The 27,351-nt window shown below is 43.0% G+C and overlaps 1 protein-coding gene across 1 annotated transcript in view; it reads right to left on the reverse strand.

The window, feature by feature from the left end:
* Positions 1-243: 243 nt before the first annotated feature.
* Positions 244-27,351, reverse strand: part of DCBLD2 (discoidin, CUB and LCCL domain containing 2) — a 79,368-nt gene continuing 52,260 nt past the window's right edge. The window contains exons 5-16 of the mRNA XM_087439484.1: positions 25,449-25,521; positions 25,009-25,142; positions 22,812-22,852; positions 21,807-22,022; positions 20,915-21,039; positions 15,989-16,139; positions 14,801-14,887; positions 14,528-14,653; positions 11,381-11,474; positions 8,170-8,219; positions 4,707-4,844; positions 244-4,013 (exon numbers count right to left, since the gene is read on the reverse strand). Coding sequence (XP_087295610.1) covers positions 3,544-4,013; positions 4,707-4,844; positions 8,170-8,219; positions 11,381-11,474; positions 14,528-14,653; positions 14,801-14,887; positions 15,989-16,139; positions 20,915-21,039; positions 21,807-22,022; positions 22,812-22,852; positions 25,009-25,142; positions 25,449-25,521 — 1,705 coding nt within the window. The 3' untranslated portion in view covers positions 244-3,543. The remainder of the gene's footprint in view (positions 4,014-4,706; positions 4,845-8,169; positions 8,220-11,380; positions 11,475-14,527; positions 14,654-14,800; positions 14,888-15,988; positions 16,140-20,914; positions 21,040-21,806; positions 22,023-22,811; positions 22,853-25,008; positions 25,143-25,448; positions 25,522-27,351) is intronic.

Consider the following 27,351-nt stretch of genomic DNA (forward strand, 5'->3'; position numbering starts at 1 on the left):
TGTCCACACGAGTCCCGGGACCCCTGCCACAGGCTACAGCCTGGCCGCTCAATTTCTTTGATGTCAAGTAATTCGGGCTTCAAAAGAAGTCAAAAACCGATGGTGGCATTTTCAAATGTTGCTGTAAGCACTATAACATTGGCCACAAAATGCCTGACCACTGAGGAATCGGGCGTTTTGTGTAGTACGAGAGAAGGCTACGAACCTCAAGGTGGTTTTATTTAAGCCAAAAAAAAAAAAATCTTGAGCAAGACACATATATACAATTTATTAAAAACACATGAACACATTAAAATCTCACTATTTATACAATCTACATTCTAGCAACATATACAGACACCGAGTGCCGACAGTACACGCCGAGGTAAGAAAAGTCCGTCCGGGGGACTAGCACTGCCGCTCGGGCCGCTTTTCTTCCAACACGTATTTCAATACACGTCTGGTTTCCACCTTCCCCGGTGCGGAAACAGGAGGAGGGGATGAAGAAGAAACTCGGCACAAGCTGGATTAGAGGATTGGTGCCACAGGTGACCTAAAGTGTTTAATAACCATCCAACTCTTATTTAGATTTTGCAGTTTAGGGACTTCAAGTTCAGAACCGAAAGGCAGAGCTAACAGGTAATTTTTTTAGGTAGAGCTTCCTTGATTTCTCTTAAGAGAGTTTAAGAAGCTTTCACTGTCCCACAGCATATACTGGCTCTTTCTAACTGTCTCACTTGACACGGTGTTCTACAGCTCTCTTGCTCTCCCGCTGACAATGAAGTTCAAGCTCTCTCTCCTTCCAGGGAATCTCGGCCACATTCGTATTTAGATGAGCTCGCTTTCTGCTCCCTCCTGGGGGGAGGGCAAGTGTATACATAATGTCATAATTTCAATTTCTGTATAAATTCTCTACTCGAACCATTTCATCAGCAAATAAACCCATTGTTCAATGCAAAGTGCAAATAGTGAAACATGAACTTAAATAACTGGACCAGACCCTGCACATACAAGAGGGTCTATTTAGATTTACAGCTTTTAATAAAATATAAATCAGCATTCACAATATCTTATCTCTAACTGTGCTAGCTCCTAAGATCAAGTAACAGTGAAGTCAGTGTAATTTCATGAAACCTGTAGGCGCCATACTTGCTGCACTGCTGTCTATTTTTATAATTAACAGGAAAAAAATCAAATCCAATGAACCAGTGACTTAAGTCTTTTACATGTTTCAAAGAAAAAAAATTCAAGGGAATTTTGTAAAAAATGGTTATTTTCACATTTTCAGTTGTTACTCGATTGTCTCCAAAGCTGTGTATATATCAGACATATAAACATAGTAAAAAAAATAACAAAACCAAAACTCTAATATGAAAACCAACTAAAAGAAAAAGTTCAAAACAAGAACAACCCTTGTCTCAGGCTCAGCTCTTCATCTGGAAAGTAAAATATATAAAAGTAGTAAAAACTATGTATTTTGTAAAAATCATTGGTAGTTCAAGGACAGCACAGTGGTGACACAAATCAAGTCTTAAAACATGCATAATTTAAGAACACACCTGCTTCTCAAAGTCTGATGGGAAAACAACCAGATGCACACACGTACGAAAGAGCAAGCATCTTTGGGAAAATGAAATAGTTGCTGAAATCATTTCTCTTAAAGCTTCAAACAGGCATATGATTTGAGGAAGAGTATATTTCCTGTGTACTAAGGATGAATAAAAAAATAAAGCAACTGGTTTACTCTCTTCCCACCTGAAAGGGGTGACTGCATTAATACATGTGCTTACACACTCATCTATGTTTTAATAAAAGTTCAACATCTGTGCTTTTTGTTTCAAATATTTTGGAACAAAATATGTATTGATTTTTCAGTAAATAAAATTATGCCTCAAAGTTTGCTGGGAAAAGAAAAGCAAATGAAAATAAGACCAAAATCATACAACCAGAATGCAGGGAGGCTGTAGAAATTAACAGTTCTATTTCTGAAGCAATGTTTTAGAATACTGATATACTCATGGAAGTAAGCGAAATGAACACTGTTCATCTTTAGTCACATGTAGCAAATTCTGGCAACAACAGTCTGGTGGCACAGGCCAAGAGCAATGACTAGAACCTGACGGCAGCGTGTGTTTCAACACTGAGTCTATAAACCAAGGTTTACAGAAGAGGGAGGTCAAATTGATACGTTTCAATCACATGGGCAGCTTCTCAAATCGTCATGCCAGTTACAGACATTTACAGATAGCTCTTACACTAATAGGTTAACACGCTGCAGACGGTTTCTCTTTCACCAGTTCTGGGCATGTGGTGACAAGGACGTTGCCCAGAGAGGAGGCCCCACCAGCTGTCCCCCAGGCGTGACACCAGGACGTCTCAGCATCCACCACAGACCCCCCATCGTGTAGAGGTGAGGAACACATGCTGGTTTATATTTCTTATAAAAGTTTACCATGGAAAAGGGAAATTAAAAGATATTTTTTATGTGACTAAAATTAATAAAGTACCTTGAGATTCAAAGAAAAACCTATCTATCTATGAAACCAAAGAGGGCAAATTCTGGTTACTTTTTTTTGAGGGTAATTTATGACTTTTGAGGAATGATTTTGTCTTTCACTGTGATAAACAGAAGTGGGTGTTGGTTACAATGTTCACCTACAACCCTCAACTTTCCACAGCTCTCCTCGGAAAAACCCTACTGCGGATAAAGCGAGGGAGGGAGAGAATCTCCTGTAGAGCTTCTCTCAGCTGTGACTCCTTCCTGTTTCCACACAGAGAAGAGCACTTAAAGACAGCAGGGGGCCTGGATGCGCGAGGTTGATACAGCAAACACCAGCCACTGAGAAAGCTCATTTTATAACCACAAGCATGGGGCTGGCCACCAAGGGCCCCAGGCGGAACAAGCAGAGACGAGACCAGTTGTGTACCGTGAGGTGTTAAAGCTTTTAAGCGTCAAAAAGTGAAAAATCAATCACCCTGCGCATTGCAAGCCAGAGGTCCCCAGCTATAGATCTTCCTAGGGGAAAATGGATATGTGCATGACTGCAATCAAAACAACGATTATACCACTAAGTATTTAAAAAATAATCCAGAAAGCAAGCCAGGAACAGAAGAGGAGGAAATCATGGTAGTACCCAGCTTTCACAAATAGAGCAGAGTTGCAAGCCATCAGCATCTCGAGAACAGTACCATGTGTTGCTGCCAGTCAGCCTTGCAGAGCTGTCTGGAGTTCACCAATGTACCTGCAGCACTGGTAAGAAATACTCACTCTCAGTGATTGCAATTTCTTTGAAGTGCATAGTAGGAAGCTTTTTCTGTATTAAAAATAGTGTTTTACAGTAGTAACCAACAGGATGTTCAAAATTTAACAGGCAAGCAGTAACTGTGCCCCAATAACGCTTTTAAAGCAAGATGGCAAGATTAGTAGTTTCTTGTACCTCGGACATTACCTCTCCCCCCACCCACATCCGTGACAGATATGTAGTACATTCTATATTACTACCACTAATACAAAAAAGAGGCCATGTGCTTTAAAACGATGCTTTGTACAAAGCAGCATCACCTTCAAAGGATTTCTTTGAAAACATCGCCTTCGCCGTTCCTCCCTGCTCCCGACCCCTCCTGCGCGCTCTGTGGCACCTGGTACACCGATTCGTCCGGGGCACTTGGACCCGGCTTCCCACCCTTTGGGGTATCGTACTGGGCCCGGGCCGAGGAGCAGCTGTCAGTCCTGCAGAGAAGAGCGTTGTACGTTCCCACTCCAGGGGGAGCCTGGCTCCCCGCAGCTTTGAAGGTGGACGTGGAGGGCAGGCTGACCGGAGCTGTGGGGAGCCCCGACATGTCCACGACGATGGGGGTTGCGTACTCGGGCCCCGTCACCGGGAGCGGTTCCGCGTAGGCGTGATAGACCTCCTGCCCAGGGGAGGTGTAAGGATCGAGGTCCGAGTAGCCTGGCTCTTTTCCTTCTTCTGGTTTAAAGGTAGACCTCTGATGAAGGGTGCCAACAATTCCTCCCACGAGCGGCTGTGCATACTCTGGACATTGCAAAACACACACCAGAAAGTTATCTCGTCAATACAGGGATCACGCAACTGAGGGTGGCAGCGCGGGCTCTCCCCACAACTGACACTCCTCTACCGCACTGGCGTTGTCATCAACACAGAGGGACAGGTCTCTCTGCAAGAGCTAACTTCAAAAATTAAAACTAAAGATGTTATCTTGCATCTCACAGTAATAAGTTAATATGCCAGAAAGCCCCATTCACATAATTTTGCAGAAAGAGTGTTTGTATATGTTCTTCAGATTTATAGATAGTATTTCATTGGAAAAGAAACATTCCATTATTGAAATAATACTAGTCTTGGAAAATAAGTTCATATTTTTTTTCAAATATTAGGAAATGTTTAAAATAAATATGTACTAGGTTAAAAGGATAAACACCGTAAGGCTCCCTATGCCTTTCCTGCTCTCCTTTTAAGACCCCCAAACCCCCAAGAAAACCAAACAAGACTCCAGGTAAACAGACGAGATGCCCTGAGTTTTATGGACAGAATGTCTAAGACACAGAGATGACTCTCTCGAGGCCTTTTTAAAAAGTGGTTCTACCTTTTGAAAACAGTTCATCTCTTACACATGAAAGAGATAAAGGATGCTGTAAACTCCAAAGCACTTTGCAGCCCACACAGCGCTCCTCCCTCTGCCCTGTGGCCTCGGCTGTGCGAGGTTACCTGCCGAGTCGGCCTGCAGCACTGCGGTGACCTCTCTGGGACTCAGGTGGTTAACTTCACTGCTGCTGTAGCGAACTGGGGTCTCCTCATGTTCCACTGCCTTGGCAGGGAGAAACTGCTTCATTCCTTTCCACCAGCCTTCAGTGTGAACGCAAGCAAAAGAGACTGTTAAATACAAACCTACCTCTGCACTGACAACAGGAGGTTAGGGGAGAAATCCTCTTGCATTTAAGCCATTTCTATAACAAATTTCTATACAAACTAGCCTTTATGTTCAAGCTTTTATTTTTTTTTAATTGTGGTAAAATATACATAAGATAAAATTTTACCATCCTAACTATTTTTAGGTATACAGGTCCGTGGTATTAAATACATTCACACTGTTGTGCAACCATCACCACCATCCATCTCCAGAGCTCTTTTCATCTTGTAAAACTGAAACTCTGTCCCCATTAAACTACAACTCCCCACTCTCTCCTCCCCTCAGCCCCTGGCAACCACCATTCTACTCTGTCTCCATGAATTTGACTCCTCTAGGTTCCTCATATAAGTGGAATCATACAGTATTTGTCTTTTTGTGACTGGCTTTTTTTCAGTTAGCACAGTGTCCTTCAGGTTCATTCATGTTGTACGACATTACAGAATTTCCTTCCTTTTTAAGGCTGAATAATATTCTATTGAATGTATATACCACATTTTGCTTATCCATTTATCAGCTGATGGACACCTGGGTTACTTCCACGTTTTAACTCTTGTGAATAATGCTGCTATGAACATGGGTGTACAAATATCTCTTAGAAACTCTGTTTTCTTTTGGGTATACACACAGAAGCAGAATTGCTGGATCACATGGGTGCTTCTATTTTTAATTTTTTGAGAAATCGCCATACTGTCTTCCACAACGGTTGTACCATTTTACATTCCCACCAAAAGTGCACAAGGGTTTCAATTGCTTCACATCATTGACACCTGTTTTCTGCTTCTTTGATAGGCGCCATCCTAATGGGTATGAGGTGGTATCTCACTGTAGTTTTGACTTGCATTTCCGTAAAGATTAGTGATGCTGAGCATCTTTTCACATGCTCATTGGCCATTTGTATATCTTCTTTGGAGAAATATCTATTCAATTCCTTTGCTTATTTTTTAATCAGGTTGTTTTTTTGTTTCTGAGTTTTAGAAGTTCTCTACACAGTGTGAATATTAATCGCTTATCAGATATAGGATTTCCAAGTATTTTCTCCCATTCCGTGGGTTGCCTTTTTACTCTCTGGATACTATCTTTTGATGCACAAAATTTTTTAATTTTCACAAAGTCCAATTTGTTTACTCTTTTGTTATCTGTGCATTTGCTTTCATATCTAAGAAATGACTGCTAAATCCAATGTTGTGAAGCTTTTGTCCTATGTTTTCTTCTAAAAGTTTTATTGTTTTAGGTCTTACATTTTGCTCCTTGATGCATTTTGTGTTAATTTTTGTATATGGTGTTAGGTAAGAGTCCAACTTCAATCTTTCGCATGTGGATATACAGTTTTCCCAGCACCTTTTGTTGAAATGTCTTTTTCCCAATGAATGGTCTTGGCACCCTTGTCAAAAACCATTTGTCCATATTTCTAAGGGTTTATTTTTGGGCTTTCTACTCTATGCCATTAGTCTATACATCTGTCTTTATGCCAATATCACACTGTTTTGATTACTGTAGCTTTGTAGTAAGTTTTGATATCCAGAAGTGTGAATCTTCCAATTTTGTTGTTTTTCAAGATTGTTTTGGCTATTCAGGGCCCCCTGAGATTTCACATGAATTTTAGGATGAGTTTTTCTATTTCTGCAAAAAATGTCATTGGGATTTTGATAGGGACTGCATTGAATTTGTAGATTGCTTTGGGTAGTATTGACATTAACAATATTAAGTCTCCCAATCCATGAATGCGGGATGTGTTTCCATTTATTTATGTCTTAATTTCCTTCAGCAACATTTTGTAGTTTTCATTGAACAAGTCTTTCACCTCCTTGGTTAAATTAATTTCTAAGTATTTTCTTTTTGATGCTGTTGTAAATAGGATTGTTCTTATAATTTCCTTTTCAGATTGTTCGTTGTTTGCGTATAGAAATGCAAATGATTTTTGTACGTTGACTTTGCATCCTGCTACTCTGCCGAATTCATTTACTAGTTCTAACAGCTTTTTTGTGGAGTCTTTAAGGTTTAGTTCTTTCTTGGTTTGGTAGAATTTACCAGTGAAGCCATCAGGTCCAGGACTTTTCTTTGTTGGGAGATTTTTGATAACTGAATCAATCTCCTTGTTACAGGTCTGTTCAGATTTTCTATTTCTTTGTGATTGAGTCTTGGCAGGTTTTGTATTTCTAGGAATTTGTCCATTTCATGTAGGTTATCCAATTTTTTTTTAGTGTACAATTGTGTATAGTACTCTTATAATCCTTTTTATTTCTGTGGAATTGGTAGTAATGTTCCCCCACTTTCATTTCTGACTTTAGTAATGTGAGTCTTCTCTTCTTCTCAGTCCATCCAGCTAAAGGTCTGTCATTTTTTTGATCTTCTCGAAGAATCAACTTTTGGTTTCATTAATTTTCTCTATGGTTTCGCTATTCTCAATTTCACTTATCTCTTCTTTAATCTTTATTGTTTAGTTTCTCCTGGTAGTTTTGGGTTTAGTTTGTTCTTCTTTTTCTAATTCCTTAAGTTGTTCAAGCTTATTTTTTGCTTTGATAGAATATCCAGTGTGAAGCAGAACATGGGAGAAATCTCTATCAAAAGCATACACAGAGCAAGTCTGCTATTATAGTGCAGCCAGATATAGCCTGTCTGTTGTAGTGGTGGTTTTTAATAAGTTTTTCTCAAAATATACTTTCCAAAATCCCCCCATGGGTGCCAGCAGTGCTGCTGTGCCCCCACCACTGCTCTTCCTACCATGGTCATGGCAGTGACCTCTCGGCTCCTGACAGCTGCTCCTGTAGGGAGACTGGGAAGGGGGAGACCCCACTTGCAGCCATCGCCACCTGACCCACAGAGCAGGGACTCAGAAGATGACAACTCATCACGGCAGAGACGGCAGGCCTCAGTGACTCCTAACCTGCTGGACCCCACGTGGTAAAAACCCACGGCAGAGTGACATGCGGTGTCACCAGGACCACAATCCTTGCTTCCCACAGTGTTCACGTGGGCCACACAGGAGGCTGGTCTCAAGACAGACGGATACACGGGACAAGCCAGACAAGGGCTCCAGAGGAAAAAGCACAGAGCATGTGTTGAGTTCTTACTTCCCGTGTCATTACCGACCGACTAGAAGAGATTTTACAGAAAAGTACAAACGGTCAGAAAAGAAGGGGAAGCCACTTCTCTGACAGAGCTGGGAGTTCAGGAGGCCTGGACACGACCCTCCTTCCACTGCTGCCACCTACAAGGGAGGGACTTCCCTCTGACAGACAGGGACGCGAAGCCAAGACACACCTGCCCGGTCCCAGTAAGGTAAGTCATAGGTGCCTTCAGTTTTTTTCTTTCTGGAAAAATACAGAAAAAAAAAGTTAGCAAATAGACTGAATTCATAGTAAGAAAGCTCTGGACCTGCAGGATAAACACTGAAGTTAATCATTAGTCAGGAGCCTGCGTTTCCCCTGCTGATCTACCCGGGGGGCCTCTATTTCATTTGACTTTCAAAGTCACCACTGCTGAGGCTCGTAAATTCTGGACTCTCGATAAATATTAAACTATCTCCTGAGACAGTTATCTTGTTACCCAACTACTTCCCACTCAAAAAGCATAAAGGAATAAAAAAGGCTGAGTCTGTGGACAAAGAGACTGAACCAAACCAAAGACCCACCCTGACACGCGGGTCATTACGGGGAAACCGTGTCAGCTGTTTTGGTTTCAAATACAAATTTCACAAATCAGTCGATATACAAAGCCCACAGAACAAAAAAAACCCCACATTTTTTTCGGCATTATTATGTTTTCCAACTTGCTTCTTTTCTTCTACAGTCCTCTGCCCCAGAGAAGTTTAAGTGTCACATGCACTTAATTGCACAGACTTAACTCCTCCAACCACCCAGGATAAGTCAAGGCTGTCACTAAGAGTGACAAGCGGTGGAGGGAGGAGACCAGGATTCTCAGGCCTGAGGCGAGAGCCACGCGTGCAGTGAAGGAGCGTCTCCCCAGTCTGCTCCTCAGAACCCCACACACCCCCCAGGGGACTCGCCCTCCCCTCCATGAAGAATTGCCGTGGACCAAGAGCCACGTACAAAGGGAAAAACAAGCACACGAAGGGACATTTTCTGATTCAAGAATGTACACCTAATTAAAGTGCATGCTTTGTGAGTTAAAGAGAAGGCAGAAGTTATTCTAGTGCATAAATGAGCACAAGCTGGGCATGTGATTTGCTCAAGACCGTGAACATTGCGTTCTCAAAGAGCCCGAGGCCTGTGCTTTTCCTACTCGGAAACACTCTTCTCCAGCATGATACTGTTTTTATTACTGATGTTAAAAGCCTCCTCATTTTAAAGTCTGGCTGTACTGAAAATACAACATTTCATTATTTCAAAGTAAAGTATAATGTAAGATTTGTGGAAAAGATGGAGGGGCTGGAGCTGTTCATCAAGAACTGGAATGGAAAAGAAATAATAAATGCTGGCTTATTAATTAAGCTCTTTTCTCCTTGGAAGTCTTCTAATAAAATACAAATAAAAGGAAATCAATGATCTTTTCTAAATGGCAGTCAGGTGCCCTGTGTGGCTGGGCAACACATTTACCTGTGTGAGGACCGGCCGAGGGTCGTACCATGCAGGCTTTTACGTTCTGAGCCTCAGGTGGCAGAGCTTCAGGTCATTCACCTGCTGCTGAGAGGGGCTGGGGCAGTGCTGGCATGGGGTCAGGACTCAGCAGGTTGCAGCTGTCTTTATTAGGACTTTCCTCCCCTCGCTCTCCGCAGCCGGAGCCCCTCCTCCTCCAGGCTCGTCATGGAGCCAGGGGTCAGCCATCTCAACTGCACTGGCACAAGCCCCTTCAGTTCTGCGGCTCAGCCCTTCTGTCCTCCACAGGTGAGTATTCCACCCGCCTCGTGGGGTCTGTGTGTCCACAGGGTCCCTTAGACACCATCCCCAACTGCCTTCAGGACGCAGCCCTCCATCCCGGTCCTCACCGCCCGGCCTGTGCTTCACCCACAGGGGATCCGACTCGCGGACTGACCAGCGGACTGCAGGTCCGGGGGCGCGGCAGTGGTTACAGCCCGGGCGCTGAAGCCTGGTCTGAAGCCCCCTCTGCCAGTCCTGGCAGGTGACCCCGGGCAAGGGATTTATGCTCTGTCTCACTTTCTTCCTGCTTCATAGGTTGTTGTGAGGATTAAATGAGTTAAAACATGTAAAGCATTCAGAATAATGCCTAAAATCAGCACTTAATTTTCTATAAAAAGTCACTGTGGCTGTTCTCCTTGTCACGGTTGCTGCCGTCCAGCTCCCTGAAAGCCTAGTGACCGTCCTCCTGGACCCCCTAAAGACCCTTTTGCCCTCTCCCCACCACCCTCACACTAACTTGGTCTCTGCTCAGACAGCCGCCCCCACACCACCAATCCGGGATCCACGTGCTCCTCCAGCTTCCTCCCATGGCCACTGTGTGGTCGGTACCACCCAATGGAACCCCTCCCGTTCCGTAAACCCCTGTGTGTGGGGTTCTCCCCTGGACTCCCACACACGGCCCAACACTTGGCACAGGGGAAGAGTGCAAATATTTGTTCAATGGCTGAACAAACGAAGTCATTCTCCTTCTCTAAACCTGTTCCTCCTGTTCTGTTCTCTCAACTCCTGACATCTCTGCTGGTCTAACTGCACGAGCCAGAAGCTTCAGATCACCCTAGAACCCTCCTCTTCTCTTGCAGACGGCACCCCATCCACCCACCGGGAACCCTCTCCTTCCATCTGCCCCTTTGCTGGAGTCGCTGTGTTATGTTCCTGCACAGGCTCAGACGGTTCCTCACTCATCTCGCTGCCTCTTCTGGTCTCTCTACCATTCAGTCCGCCCTCCAAAACTCCCGCCACTGTCTTCCTACCATCATCTAATAATTAACAGTCCTCGCTGATGTCCCCACCTACAGAAGGAAACCTAAGTTACTCTCCCCCAGGAAGCCTTCCTGACCCAGGCCCAGCCCATGTCTCCGTGCTTCAACCCGTCCATCTGGGCCATTCTCCACCTTCCTCTCTCTAGCCAAATCCCACTCCTTCTTTAAGGGGAAACATGCCAAACTTGAGGATTACTCTTTCCTGAAGAAAAGACTTCAGGTAACTCTGATGTTCTCACATCTGTGTTTCCCAGCACTTCATAAATAACCATCCAGCCACGTTAGAGTCTCTTACTCTGTCAGTCAACCCTGCTAAGCACACAGGAACTGTGCCTCACTCTTTCAGTAAACGTTACTAAGCACCTATCATGTGTCTTACTAATGTGCACGTCTGTGTGTTAACGCAGAATTTGATACGATAAAGGCACTCAGTAACTGACTGTGGATCTGAACCTACTCATCTTTTATGGGAACGGAGGAGAAACCTGTGCGTTTTTATTCTAATGACTATCTTAATTTTCCCTCTCAAAGAGGTGAATTGTAGTGCATCTTCTGTATTTAGTTTCTGTTTCACATTTGGGAACATCCCCTCTGGGACCAGTCAGGTGAACTAACCTGTTCCTCCAATGCCAAGCGCACACGAGGATGAGGATGAGCGTGGTGAGGACCATGACCAACACGGGGACAAGTACTGCAGCCAAGGCGACATCTGAAATTTAAAAAAAAGAACATCCGCACCAAAGGCAGAAATCACGAAGTGAAGATTAACCGCGTCATCACTCAAAGCTTCTCTATCTCAAAAAGTACCATAGACGTTATTTATGAAATGGACTGGGCCTGAGCCGGCAATTGCAGAAGCTTTCACAGACACATGGAAGTTCGTCACACCATTGCTCACCTTCGTATGTTTTTAAATCACCAAGACAAATTGAAAGACAAATGATAAACTGGGAAAATATTTTCTGCATTTGTGATAAAGGGTTAATATAATTAATACATTACAGAATTTATACGTCAAGAACAAACAACAGAAAAGTGAGCCGAGATGAAATACATTATATTACACTAAAAACACAAGGAATGAGGGGGCCAGCCCCATGGCGTAGTGGTTAAGTCCAGCACCCTCCGCTTCGGTGGACTGTGGTTCGCAGGTGCGGATCCCGGGCGCAGGCCTACAGCACTTGTCAGCCATGCTGTGGTGGTGACCCACTTACAAAATAGAGGAGGACTGGCACAGATGTTAGCTCAGGGCTAATCTTCCTCAAGCAATAAAAAGTGGAAGATTGGCAACAGGTATTAGCTCAGGGTGAATCTTCCCCAGCAAAAAAAAAATCCACAGGGAATGAAATACATTATATTACATTAAAAACACAAGTGACCATTAAATGTGTTCATCTCACTAGTAATCAGAGAAACAGAAGTTAAAACAAGAATAACAGGCTATTTTTGCTTAGCAAATTGGCAGATATTTAAAAGATGTATAAAATCCTATTTTTGCAATATGTATAATATTACTTGGCAATCCCATATGTAGAATTTATTCTTAGGGAAAAATCAATATGACATTTAAAGCTGTATCTTTAAAGATGTTTGCTTCTGTATCTGCAGAAGAGTGCAAAACTGTGATGACCCAAATGCCCAACAATGAAAGGGAATAAGTAAATCATGGTATACTCCTTGTAGTAAAACATCGTCCAGCAACTGAAAGTGATGTTGTAACATGATGGGAAAATATTGATAGTTATGGGAGGTAACCATGTAGTGTCAGGTATAGAAAACCCAAGACTGCAAATGTGTCTGAGCAGAGCAGAAACCACCACAGCGCTGGAGCCTGAGGGACGTGTAGATCACCAAATCCCCTCTCTCACTCCATAGATAAGGATCCTGGGCCCAGATACAGAAAGTGGTCTGCATAAGGTCATTTGTGACATTTAGTTTCTTTCTTCACCCGTCAACCCCCTCCCCCTGGCGACGAGGATGAGCCACGAGCATTTGCTGGTATCTCCCGGAGGCTGAGTGCCAGTCACTGTGATGGAACTGAGCACAGCACCTGACTGCCTCCTGATAGCTATGTCTCCAGAAGAGAGGAAGAGGCTGACGTCAGGAGAGGGGCGGATCATCAGTGACACGTGGCCCAAGAAGCTGGATGGATGGAATGAGGGCACAGTCTGGGTGAAGGGTTTGAAACATATGGCGCATGTTTCCCACAGCTACCGCTGAGAACAGACAGAAGAGCTAACCAGGGGAACAGAAAGCCGGCTGGCAGGTGCTGAGGGCCCGCTGAGGGAGGGTCTGAAGCACAGGGGCACAGGTCTGACCCTGACATGACATGCTCCAGCATGGCTCTCAGCCTGGACGTAAAAAAGGAGGAGGAAGTGCATAAAACAGAAATCGTGACTCAGCCTAGAAAGCACCAAGAACTCAGAGAAGTGTGCTTAATCCCTCAAGTCTGTGACCCTGGAGAGAGAACAATCGGGTTCAGATGGATACAGTTCGATTTAATCAGAGGCATTAAAACATCTGTTTAGGTTCGAAAAATAATAAGTATAGACACCACCGTCCCAGAGGAAAGGAGGCCAGGGCTCTTCCACTGAAAAAGACCCGCATGTTCTCTGTTACTCTTTCCAAGCTTACAGGGATCCTAGTTCTGGAGAAAATGCTATAAGGATACTTTCAGTCTTGAGACCATGAGATGCCATGATCAGATTTTAAGATGAGCGACAGTTTTAAATGACTGCTCGTCCTTCCAGGCATGTGGTCTGGGATTCTGCCCACGGACAGGCCTTCTGCAGCCTGGGGAGGGCTCTGCGTGGGGTGCAGCGGCCTCCCGCCCCTGGGAACACCTGCTTCTCGCCAGCCCTTCCTGCAGCAGGAGAGAGAAATCGGTCTGTCTGGAAACACTTCAGAAGAAGACAGGGAAGAAACCGACATGTGGGAAGCTGGAGAAAGTTACCTGCATCCAGGCAGATTTTCAGAAAATGAGAATGATTACAGTTCTATGTGGGACAAGTTTCTCTGCTTTCCCTTTTCTGCACTGTCCTGAAAATGAGTCGGCTTTTTTTTATCTGCCAACACTGAAACTACTTCCTCTATGACACTGATGCTTTTTTTCCTGAATTCAACTGAAATTTTGTTTTTTAACAACTAGTAAAATCAAAGTACTACTATGTTTTGTATATGTTAACATCTTATTTATCATTAATAACAAAATCTGAAAGTAAATTCTACTAATACAATTATATTTATAATCTGAAAAAATAATAATTGGAAACAATTTAAGAAGACCAAAGTTTTCGTATGAATATGTTAATAGAGTATTTTTTTAAAAGTATTAGTTTTCACCAAAACAACTGTTTTTTTTGCCTGATCCCTTTTTGCTACCAAATTCCCTATCCAGCAAATTAATATATAAGCAGAAAAACAGTTTGTTTCCCATTATGGTTTTAGTTATTTTTAGAAATATTGCTCAGCCTGAGACTCCACAGGTTTAGCTGTAGAGGAAAAACACTGCGAGAGGAGGCCTGGGGTTCAGCGGCCGTTTCTGAAGATTTAAGGACAAGTCCACATGGCCCCAGAGAGCAGAACTGAGACAAGACAGCCAGTTTTTTCCCTAAGGAAAAAAGTCAAATTTTTTGCTATACTTAAAAAACACAGTTACAGGAAAAGAAACTAAGGGTTTAAAGGCTGGCAATGTTCCTGAAAACTTAAGTTAAAAACAAAGTAAACCTCCACTGTGTAGCAGATGCTCTCGGTCCCGCCCACCTTTGGTCACGTGTGGGGTCACGGTGGTGTTCCTGACGTCAGGGGCCGTGGTCGTCTGCTCCGTCTGCGCAGGGAGTTCGTGGCTGCTGCGAGGTTGTAGCGGCTGAGTAAATTTGGGGGCATGACCTTGAAAAAGGTTTTAAAAACTCTTTATTCTTTTATCCACACCAACTTGATTAAAATCAAGTTATTTTATAGTGCTTTTAATATATTTATGGCAAATTATGCCACAAATCCAGGAATATCAAATTCTCACATTTGAAGCAGGCATACCTTTGGCTATTTTTGGAGGGGCTGTAGTGTTTTTGAGGTCATTGCTGTTCCGAGGAGGTGGAGGTTGCGTAAGTTTTGGAGGACGACCTTAAAAAATGGTTTAGAGAAGTTTACACGTTTTGCTTATAAAAATCAGAGTTAAAAACAGTAATTTTAAATGTCTAACATTTCCTAGAGTACTTAATTCTGCATAGTAGTTTTAAATCTCAGAGACAAATATGTCAGAAAGATAAACATACTCTGCATTAAATGCACAAATATACTAGGAGTTCTTAGTTTTTAAATAATTAAATTGTCTAAACATAATCTTCTTAGGAAAGAGACTAATGGGGAGGTGGATGATGTTGAACACCAAAGCACAGAAGTGTCATCACTATTTGATATACAACTCGTTCAATCCATCTAATAAATATTCATGGAGGGCCCATGTGTGTCAGGGGCTACAGTAGTTCCCGGGGAGACAACAGTACACAAAGTATTAAATATTAAATAAGATGGAAGAAAGTTCTTCCCACTTTTAATTTATTCAAAGTAAAAGGCACCTAGACCGAGGTGACTGTTACAGTCATCAGTGCTTCCATGACACAAGTATGACACAGCAGAGGAGCTGTCAGAGATCACTAAGACAGAGACTAGATCTGGAAAGAATCTCACTACATTATGTCATCAGCGATGCTCTCTTTTTACTTGTAATTTTGGAACTCATTGTGATGTCTAACTTTTTTGTGTGTGTGTGTGAGGAAGATCGGCCCTGAGCTAACATCCATGCTAATTCTCCTCTTTTTGCTGAGGAAGACCAGCCCTGAGCTAATATCCACTGCCAATCCTCCTTCTTTTTTTTCCCCAAAGCCCCAGTAGATAGTTGTATGTCATAGCTGCACATCCTTCTAGTTGCTGTATGTGGGACGCGGCCTCAGCATGGCCAGACAAGCGGTGCATCGGTGCGCGCCCGGGATCCGAACCTGGGCTGCCAGTAGCAGAGCTCAAGCACTTAACCGCTAAGCCATGGGGCTGGCCCTGATGTCTAACTTTTTAATAGGATAACTATTTCTTTTAAAAATCCCTTTAAGAAGATATTGTATTTAGAGGTTAAACACACATTATTATTAACAATGTTCTCTGAGAACAGCAAGTCATTTTTAGTTAATCCAGTGAAAACAACGTGTCTTGAAGATGCTGTTGCTTTACCTTTAGGAATAAACTGACATCCAAGCAGCTCCATTTTCATGGCAATTTTCTGCTGCCACTGGGTAGGATTCACTCTGATAAAACGTGCGATAATCGGTGGCAAGAAGTTATTCCGCACATCCTGGTGATAATCTCTGTTTCCTTGAAATATCTTTAAAAAACAACAAACAATTGGTACTTTACATCAGCAGAGGTCAGGGCTACACCACTCCACTGAAATAGGACTCGTGTTTGCTCTGGGCCTTAAGTGAGATCTGCAAAGTATGACAGTGAGAACTACCTTCTAAGAAATAAATGAATCATAACTTGGAAAAACCATTAAGAAGCTGCACATTCTTCATCAAAAATATATAAAAGGAAAATATTGAATATGAAAATGATTTTAAGATGATTTAAACCTAACCAGAGGGCTAACTTGGCAATTTGGGAAGAGGGTTTCAATTGTACTGAGACAGTTCATGGTATTAATAAGTTAGTAACTCTGGTCCTGTAGAATACCAAGTATTTAAATATATTAATTTTACTTTCAAAGTAAAGCATAATTGAACATCTGAGGGCTTAGAGGAAATGCTTTACTGTGTACTTTCGTAATTTCTCTCATAAACAGACTGAAAGAGAACGTACACTAATGAACTCAGACACATATCGCCACCTACTGGAAAAACTACATAAACACAGTTTCCACTTTAGCCCTTTTCATTTCTTGTTGCTCTTTCAACCAGAAAAGTGATACTGTTCCCTGCCTAATTGAATGACCTAACTAAACAGCAACAAATGCATTACATGAATAATCCTTAGGTAAAAATATGATTTCAAGTGACTATCTCATTCCCTCGACTATTTCAAACAAATGAGGAAAGTATCTTACAGTGGAACAGCTCCTAATTATTTGCCAAGCATTTTCATATCATTAACTCAGATGCTCTTTGTGACAACACTACGAAATAGGCAGAACCCAGAAGACGGCAGCTCAGGGGACATAAGCGGCCTGCATAGCCAGCCAATGACAGGGCAGTGATGTGAAACCCGTGTCTGCTGACTTAAGCACGCGGCTCCTCTAAGCTCAAAAGAGCCCTCCTCGGGGCCTGCCCCGTGGCTTAGTGGTTGAGTGCTCACGCTCCACTATTGGTGGCCTGGGTTTGGATCCCAGGCGCGCACTGATGCACTGCTTGTCAGGCCATGCTGAGGCCGCGTCCCACATACAGCAACTAGAAGGACGTGCAACTATGATGTACAACTGTCTACTGGGGCTTTGGGGAGAAAAAGGGAAAAAAAGGAGGAAGATTGGCAATAGATGTTAGCTCAGGGCTGGTCTTCCTCAGCAAAAAGAGGAGGATTAGCATGGATGTTAGCCCAGGGCTGATCTTCCTCCCAAAAAAAGAATAAGTAAATAAATAAATATCTAAAAAAAAAAAAAAAAGAGCCCTCCTCATTCCTTTAGGTCAAACCACCTAGGTCGTTTCTAAGGACCATGAATGAGGAGACACCTGCCTAAAGGCAAAGGGGTTTGCTTTTTATCAGTTAAGTGAGAGCAAGTAAATGCTTAACTCCTCAATCAAGTCATTTCCTAATATTATAGCTATTTTCTTCCTGGCTAATTCACATGGCATTAGATTATAAACTCCTGAGATGTGTTAATATCCCTCATTTTCTAAGAGGTTTGTTTTGAAGTTACAATAATCTCCAAACTAGTAAGCTTCCACTATCTCCTCAGATATTACTCTGAAATAAAACGAAGGCAATTATGCAAATAATAATTGGAACAAACAGGAACAATAACTAAACATCATTTTAGGATATAAAAACTATCCTTGAGATCTTACTCCATATTGCAGTCTCATTTTTATAAAAAACTTAACCAAGAAAGATTTTATAAAAACTAAGTAAAAAAGATTTGCTACATTTAACCTGTGAGCATTGATTACGAACTCCTGTGTTTAGGGAGGTTTTCAAGTGTCATGAGGGTAAAGTGAAAGTTGAAGTTCCCACTCTCAAGGAACCTGAATTTTATTGGGTATTACCACACACAAATATGGCATATTATTAAAAAGCAATATACCATGAAAACAAGTTGTACATACATTCCCATTTTCTGAAAGCAAAACCCAAGGCTGTCTTGGTCTGTACATATGTGCTCATGCGTGTATGCAGGCTGGGAAAGGGCGTGAGGTGACTATGCCAGTTACCCCTGCGTTGGGGGTAGATGAGGGAGCAGACAGGATAACGTGTGAGGCGAAAGACTGTTATTTCATGTAATTCACTTGGAGGACTTCCACTTCTATCCATGGTAGACTAACAGGGACTGGATTTACCCTTCTCCTAGGACACTGAAAAATCGGATAAATGTATGAACCAATGGTTTCCAGACACTGGACAACGGGCAGCACAGGGCGATAGTCCCTGGAGAGGGGAAACAAATGAGGTGAGCCCCTCCAGTGCCCAGGACTGTCTGGAGAGCCCCTGGGCTCTCCTAGACTTGAGGAGACAGCTCAGAGACTGAGAGGCCAAGGCAGCTAGAATTTGCAGGGCAGGGTGCAGGAGAGAAGGGACTGCATGGAGAGAGAGACTTCTAGGGTTGTAGGTGTTTCCCCTTAAATCTGCCGCTGCTTATATGGAAACTACCTGTGGACGGGAGAAGAACCATGGAAAGGAGCCAGGACCACAATTCTCAGAGCCACACAGGGCACAGCTTACCAGGCCAACAGATCGAGAAGCTGTGTAACACAGGGTCAGCGGGGCAAGTACTCAGAACAGCACTAGCTCAACAGACAGAAAATCACAACTGAAGGCCACTCAGGTCCTGTCTAGCAAAGCGAGAAGGCAAGCCTTGAAAAGATCAAATGATCCCCAAGTAACTCAGCTGCATCCCAGAATAAAGCTCAAAAATATTAAAGGAGGAATAATAAAAAAGAAATCCAGCACCAAACAACATAAAGTTCACAATGTCTGGCAACCAAATAGAAACTCCCAGGCATGTAAAATATGACCCATAATACCAGTCAATAGAAAAAGACCCAGATGTGACACATTAAGAGGTGGAATTAGTTAGATAAGGGCATTAAAAGAGGTTTTATACACTCCACATGTTTTAGAGGTAAAGAAAAGCATGAGCATGTTCAAGAGAGACACAGAAAAAATTTTTAAAGCCCAAAACGGAAAATCTAGAGGTAAAAGTACAATATTGGAGATAAAAATACCCTGGACAGGATTAACAGCAGATTAGACATTGCAGAAGAACAGATTAGTTAACTTGAAGACAAAGCAATAGAAATTTTCTAAACTAGAACACAGAGAAAGATTGAAAAAAAAAAAAAAAAGACCAGAGCATCTGTGAACTGTGAGACATCTTCAAGAGTCACAATATCCATGTAATTAGAATTAAGGAGGTGATATATCTGAAGAAAAAGGGTCCAACAGTTTTCCAAATTTGATGCACATTATAACCCACAGATCCAAGAAGTTCAAAGAAGCCCAAGCAGAAAAGACATGAAGACAACCACACAAAGGCACATCATAATCAAACTGTAAAAAGAGAATCTTAAAAGTAGCCAAGGAAACAAAAGGCACATTACATATTGAGGAGCAAAGAAAAGAATGACAGCAGAATTTTCACTGAAAACAACGCCAACCAGAAATCAACAGACCAGCATGTTTAAAGTATTGAAAGAAAAAACTGTCAACCTAGAATTCTATACCCAGTGAAATTATCTTTCAAAAATAAAGCAAAAACTCTTTTTCACAAATATTATTCAATGTTGTTAGATGTTTTTATAATATAAGCATAGATAATTTTTATAATTTCAAAAAATTAACTATGTTCCACATGTATAATAAATATTATGCATATAAACATGGATGTGCTAAGATTAAAGTGGTCAAGTCTGGGGTGTTAAGCAGAAGACAGGTATGAGACAACACTGCTCTATGCTTCAGTGGTGGGGGCTCCCTAAGGATGAGGCCCAGGTGGTACCAGGCAGAAGAGAGGAAGGCAGGCCTGGTGAGGCAGCAGGAGAGTTTAGACCCACATGAAAGATGAGAAGGGAGCCCCTGGAGGCTTCGGGACAGAGATGAGAAAAGTGGTAACTGAAGCTATATTAGCAAATCACACATATGACAGAGAACTGATAGTGTTGTACCATTGAAACAAAACCCATAAGGAAGTTTTATTGAACAAATATGTTCATAATTCCAGTTCTAGATGAGAGGCATCTGCCTGCTGTGGGGACAGGGCCCCCTAGTTACAAGACCCTTGTGGTGGATCAGGGGCCAGGATTCCCCGTGAAGGCAGTACACACCTAGATGACAGCACCCTCTGCCTCCCCTCCACCCGTCATCTGATCTGGCACATTCTAGCATCATCGTGTTTTGCTAACTAAAACAACAATTTCGTAACTACTACAGAAGTTAAGAAAATTCTTCAGGTAGGAAAAATAGAAGTTTTCCAAGACCAAGTTGGTGAGGTGACCTTGAAATGACCTTCAAATCTAGACTATCCTATAATTTAATGCATTTATGTCTTTAGCTCTTTTGTTTCCCCTGCCTACAGAGTAGAAATCTGGGAATAAATTAGGCTCTCCATCATTCTGTGGGTCGTTAAGAAAAGCTTTTTAAAGATAAGAAATTAAAGTTCCTTTTTAGAATTTCTTAATAAAGTATCTGAACAACCGAGTTCAAAATGTAGTGGAAAAAAATCAGGAAAGTACTTATCCTTACATCATCAAAAGGGACACAGACACACTGAGAATTTCCTAACCATGCCTAGAAGGGTAAAGCCAATAACTAACATTACTAAAATAACTAGAAGAGGGCAGAGCAAGACCAAACGATACTTAACTTTTACATCACTTACACAGGACAGCTTCTGTGACTTTTAGCAAAGGCCCATTTTTTTAAGTGTTTTTCAAAATACCTTGTTAATCATTTTACCTTATCCTGCTCGACACCAGGCTCTCTGTACACAGTCCATCTCTGCCCGTCATCACTGTAGAGAATTCTATAGGCCGACACGTAGTAATTATGCTCCACCATGGTGGAGCCGGTCGTTACAATGCCTGAGGAGGGAGAGTCGCTTTCATTAGCACACACGGTCTGAGGTCTGATCCTTGGAGTCTGTTCAGCACTGCAGCATACACACCTAAGACGCACCGTGCCAGCATTCTTGCCTATGGCACGTTCCCATATCTAAGTGCAAGGTCTCCTCACAATGGTAACTAGATCCTTGGCTTTGTCTCCTGTAGAGACAGGGAAGAAGGATGGGCGCACATAGGAAAGGGCTATTCTACCCTGGCAGCCTGTGTTCACGTCATTGTAAAATACATTTCACCTACCGAGTAAGAATGACTTTGTGGGAACGAACAGATGGAAGATGATTATTTTCAGTACCAAAGCAAAATAAATCTAAGAAAACCAATCCCAACCAATTATTCTGACCATTTGCTAAGTTGCTCTAAATAATTAAATTTATACTCAGCACATGTAGAATATTTTTATAGCACTTAAAGTGGATCCCTGAACATAAATGTCTCTTAATGACTGTGAGAGACGGTTACTTCACAAGTCTCAAGATCCCTTACTGAAACACTACCTTGAAAGAATCTTATCACAATGAAAGAAGAACACTAATAAGAATTAAATACCAACTCCTCTCCTCTGTCATGCTTTTCATAAAAGCATCTTCAGTAATAATAACACCAATAAAGAAAACAAAGCTGTATAATGAAATTTCCAGTGACCCAATTTTCCATAAAAATCTTAGATGCCACCAGGTTCCCGAACAGAATCCGTGTCATGAGTTGCTCTAGAAGGCCGTGTCTCTCACCTGTTATCTTCTTCTCCTTGTTCAGGTCTACTTGTAACCACTGATACTCGTCAGTGGCAAACGCAGCCCATGGAGGGCCGGGCTTCTTCAGCCGGGCCTTTTCGGGCTTCCAGCTGTTCTCCTGGCCTGTGTGGTCAGTCCACTCCAGCACAGACGACGCTGTTATCTGCGGATCGGCAATCACGCCAGACTCCATCCCCAGCGTTCCATAACACCCTGAAACAAAGGAAGTTGTTTGGTTTCCAACTATAAATTCAAAATCTGTATAAACTTGCTCATTGCAAACTTTCTATCGTACCTTTAATTAGCATACACTCTGCTAATAATACACTGTAACAGAGAAATTTCAAAACCAGGCACAGGTTTCTCGGGTCTACACCTTTGTGTGATGTCTGGAAATGTACATATTTATTCACAAGCAATAGCGGTTAGTTTAACGGAGACACGTGACCCTCTCCCAGCCCAGGCTCCTCCCTCACCTCCTCCAGGTGTCTGCTCACATGCCACCTTCTCCGTGACGCTGCCCTGACCCCACCAGTCCCTCCTGCATTGCCAAGCCTTCTTGTTCTGTTTTCTACATCTTCTATAATACTATAAGCAATAATTGACCTATTCACTGTTTACTGTCAATCTTACTACCGGAATGTAAGCCCCAAAGAGCAGGACTTGGTGTGTTCTGCTCACTGCTGCCTCACTAGCACCAGATGCAGCCTGGGAGATGAGATGAGGCACCCAGTGAACACGTTCTGTCGAATGAATTCACTTCTTCTACAGACAAGTTCAAAAATCGCCTTTTCAAAGAAACTTTCCTTGCTTACGGGACCATTTCCCTATTTAAGCAAAACCTCCAGTTGGTTTCATTCATTGTGTTATTAAATACTCATCTGACCTCACAGTGTTGTTGTGACAATGAAATGAGAAAGGGCACCAACAGCCGCTGGCACAGGGCCTGACATACAGTGCTCCATAAACTGTAATAAGTTATAAAGTCCATGAAAGGCTTACCACTGGTCTTAAATGTAAAAAGGCTGGTAGACAAGTGTCCCCTGAAAGAGAGAAAGGCTTTTTGGTGACACTCACATAACACATGGCTTCCCCATATTTATCTCAGTAAAACTTTTTCTCTTGTTTTTATTTTACTGTATAAAGAAGTAAGAAAATTCTCTGCCTACATATTAGACAACTGATACTGTTCCTAGCAAAAAAGGTCTCATTTCTTTTTTTTTTTAAATTTTTTGTTTATTGCAGTAACATTGGTTTATAACATTGTATAAATTTCAGGTGTACATCATTATACTTCTATTTCTGCATAGATTACACCATGTTCACCACCCAAATACTAATTACAACCCATCACCACACACATGTGCCGAATTATCCCTTTCACCCTCCTCCCTCCCTCCTTGCCTTCTGGTAACCACCAATCCAATCTCTGTCTCTATGTGTTTGTTTATTATTGTTATTATCTACTATGTAATGAAGGAAATCATACGGTATTTGACCTTCTCCCTCTGACTTATTTCACTTTGCATAATACCCTCAATGTCCATCTATGTTGTCACGAATGGCTGGAATAGAATCGAAAGCCCAGAAATAAACCCACACATCTATGGACAGCTAATCTTTGACAAAGGAGCCAAGAACATACAATGGAGAAAAGAAACTCTCTTCAACAAATGGTGTTGGGAAAACTGGATAGCCATATGCAAAAAAGTCTCATTTCTAAGCAAAACAACTTCTGAAATCAGCATAAACAACTTTCTCTACAAGCATCTAGTTCCTGGTTTCATGCACGATCGTGCAAATGTGTCCATGTAACCTTTAATGTGTACTTATTTCTTTTTCGTGAAATAATTGACTCCTAATACTTTTCTGTGGCTCTGGGGACAGTACACTGAAGGGTATAATTCTCAGAGAACGAGGCTCCAGTCTCCTGGGTGAAGAGAAGACAAGCTGGCGATACTGATATGGGAGACTGCATCTGGGACAGGAAAGCAACGTCTCAGACGACGAGTTTCAGAGCTACAGGCAGCAGCGCGTTTGGGTTTCAAAGTGACATGCGGAACAGGTGCAGTGGGGAGCATGGAGGGGGCCGGCAAGGAGCTCACCACAGGCAGGTCACAGGCCCTGAGGAACCTGGAGGGACAGAATCACTGGGGCACACTCCTGCCGCTAGCACAGCATTCAAATCGTTACAACTGGACTCAGCCCAGCCTTATTTTTTTTAAATATAAAGAAGAGAATTCACGAAAACAAAAATTCTCTCCAAAGGAAGGAATGAAAGGATCTGCAGAAAAGCATGTGAAGAACCAAGAATGATGGGGGCTGACTCCACCAGGACGTGCAAACGATGGCCCATGCGTGGCCTGCCGTGTACAGCCAGTGCGCTAAGAATGGTTTTTACGTGGTTAGAGCTGTAAATAAAACAAAAAAGAAAAAGTGACGGAGACACGTGGCTCATAAAGCCACAATATCTGCAGGCTGGTCCTTTACAGAAAGTCTGCCGATACTGCTTTCTACTGTCCTGGGTGCGGGTCATGCTCCCGTCTTCTGAATACAAACTGGCCCCACACCTCTCAAGAGAAGCTGCTTTCAATGAGGCTCAGTACTGTCTGCCGTACTGGGCATATCAAGAGGCAAGATTTACAAAACCAACTGGGAGTACTGCATTTCTACTTAAGCTTTCAACTTCTCCCACTTCTGATGTCTAGTCTAAGCTGTGTACAACAGTGGAACATTGTAGATACCATGAAAATACATTCTTAAAACATTCTCTTGGGATGAAAGGGATTCATAATAAAACTACTTCTGATTTATGTCAAAATTTAATTTATATTCAAAGTATTTCAATTATCCTGATCCATCTGGGTCACACAGGCTATAAGGACAGAGTAGACATGCCTCCTGATCTTCAAAATGAAGTAAGGATTTGGGGAACATACTTCTCGACTTTCACTCCAGGTTTTTCCAACACTTAGAAAAGAAAGAAACAAGCCACTCTTCCAAATGACGTTTCTGACGGAGAACAAGCTGAGGTGGTGTGACCCGGCCGCAGCCTTCGATCCCGAGACACGGAGCACCTGCAGTGTGAGGGCTGGCCGCACACGTCATTTCCCGGACACCTCGGACAGGGGCACTGCGGATGCTAACTAGCCCCCACCCACCGCCCAGCATGCTGACTAGGAAGAGCACGCCTACTCACACCACGGACGTGACGTTGTTGGCCAGAGAACTTGCATAGTACGGGATGCCTTTGCTGATGACAACACTGATCTGGCCGCCCAGGACGTTTGACACCACGCCTGCGTGCACACCAGCCATGCACAATGGCGAGGACTGCATGACAGGAGAAGACAAGGTTTGTTTTTAATTCTCTTTTGATAATTTACAAATAGGACACACTTCCTCAAGAAACGAGGTGATCTGGGAAGTTTTCTCAATAAACATGGGCTAGATTATTGATGTTGTAACATAGAACATATTTTTAGCAGAAGAAAAAAATAAAACGTTACATACTTTAAAAAAGAAACAATTCCTAAAAAATAAAAATCAAGATAAAGATACACAATAGGTCACATCTACCTATGATACAATAGGTAGATGTTCTATCACAACTTGAACGTAAGTCTACATCCCACTTACGTCTCTATATCCATGAGGGATTGTTCCAGATATCTCAGCAAAAGGAAGCAGACAACCAGCTGGGCAGTACTTACTGCAAAATGAAAACAGGTTAAAGGGCATATAACGCTATACTTTCTGGGGAGAAAGACCAAAAAAAAATCACACATCCATTTTTCAGTTCAGTGTAGACTCCATAACCTCCCCCGAGAGAACCAGCACTTCTAAAAGGCCCGTCCCAACTTCGCTCCCTCCATCCTCACATTCGTCTCCACCCAGGTTTACAGAAACTGTCTCATGTCCTGCATATGTTTTATTTTACCGCATGAGGAACGGCAGACATGTTTCTACTGTACCATCTATGTATCATATTTAATAGCTACATGATATTCTATTTGGTGCATAAACCATGACTTACTTTACCCACCCTCTATTGATCAAATTTAAGTTGGTCTAAAAAATGTCTGGCATTCATTCATTTATTCACCCACCCACCCATCCAGCACACGTACCTGAATGTCTACCACCTCGGCTGCTGAGTGCTGGGGAGCCCTGGGCTTACAAACGTCAACCAAACCTGTCCTCAAGGGGCTCACATCCCCATGTGAGGAGGCGGGGGGAGGACCTTACACTGACAGTTACACAAACAATTAACTAGACTGTGATTCTGCTGTGAGGAAAAAGCACTCCATGGAATAATGGAGCAATCTGACTCAATAAATGTAATACAGACGTTCCGTAAACGCATACGTGCCGGGCAGCGTTCAGGGGCTTCAGGGAATCCAGAGGAACCCTATGCGGTGGGTACTGCTATCATTCTCACTTACAGATGAGGAAACTGAGGAACCGTGTGGCAGATGGGCTCCAGGATCCATGCTCATACCCAGGGCTCTGCACTGCCTGCTCAGGGAACGGGGCTCTAGGTAGTGCAGCTCTAGCAGGGAACTAACAGCTGTCCCCGGAGTAAGTGGAGGGAAAAGAAACGCACCCAGATTGCAAGGAACAGCGCGCCCCAGGGCAGGCTTGCCTGTGGGGGTCAGGAGCTGAGGACCAGGGCAGGCAGAAGGTAAAGCTAGTTTGAGAAAAGGCTAGAGAGGTGGGCAGGCGCCAGACCACACAGAGGCCCTGTGCACTAGGGCCAGGAGTCAGGAATATATATCTAACTAAAAACAGGAAGTCAATAAAGGATTCTGACAGCTTATATATGTAATCTGAGTCATATTTTTTAAAAAAAGTCTTGTGGCTCCTGGGAAGAACAGATTGTAAGGAACCACACGTGGACGCTGGGGCAGCATTAGGCAGAGAGTACAGTAATCTGGGAGAGAGAGGATGGCAGCGTGCATGTGAGTGGTGACGATGGCGCTGGAGAGTGGAGGGCACGAGATGGCTGACCCTCTGGCAGGCTGAGTGCCATACAGACGCCAGGGTTCCCTCTGCTGACCAGGACCCCAACAAGTGCTGAGGAGCGCGCCTATCCCACACAGAGAACCATGCTTGAAGACAAAGCAAAGGTTCTTTGGGGAGTGGTAGCAAGTCGGGGGGAGGTTAGCGAGATGGGTCTCAGAAGAAGAGAATGATTTTGCCCAGCAGAGAGGAGTAAAGGTATTCCAGGTGGAAGTTCTGAGAGCTCAGAGTAGCGTAAATGATGCAGAGCCGTTTCAGCATGAGTAATGAGATGAGGCTGGAAAAGTGGCCCAAGGACGACTTGTGAAGGATCCTGAAAACCAGACTAAGGAATCTGGACGACTTTTTGTCTTAATTAGGAGCTCCTGAAGGTTTTTAAGCAGGGGAATGATGAGATACACATCTTAGAAAATAAGTTGGCAGCCATGTGAACGGCAGAATAAAGCCAGCAAAGGTTAGAGGTGGGAAGTCGATGGGAAGTTCATTCTAGTCTGGGTAGGAGATGGCATGAAGCAGGGAA

This window comes from Ceratotherium simum, chromosome 15 (assembly GCF_057802395.1).
Source record: "Ceratotherium simum simum isolate JZ-2026a chromosome 15, ASM5780239v1, whole genome shotgun sequence".
Taxonomy (NCBI): Eukaryota; Metazoa; Chordata; class Mammalia; order Perissodactyla; family Rhinocerotidae; genus Ceratotherium; species Ceratotherium simum.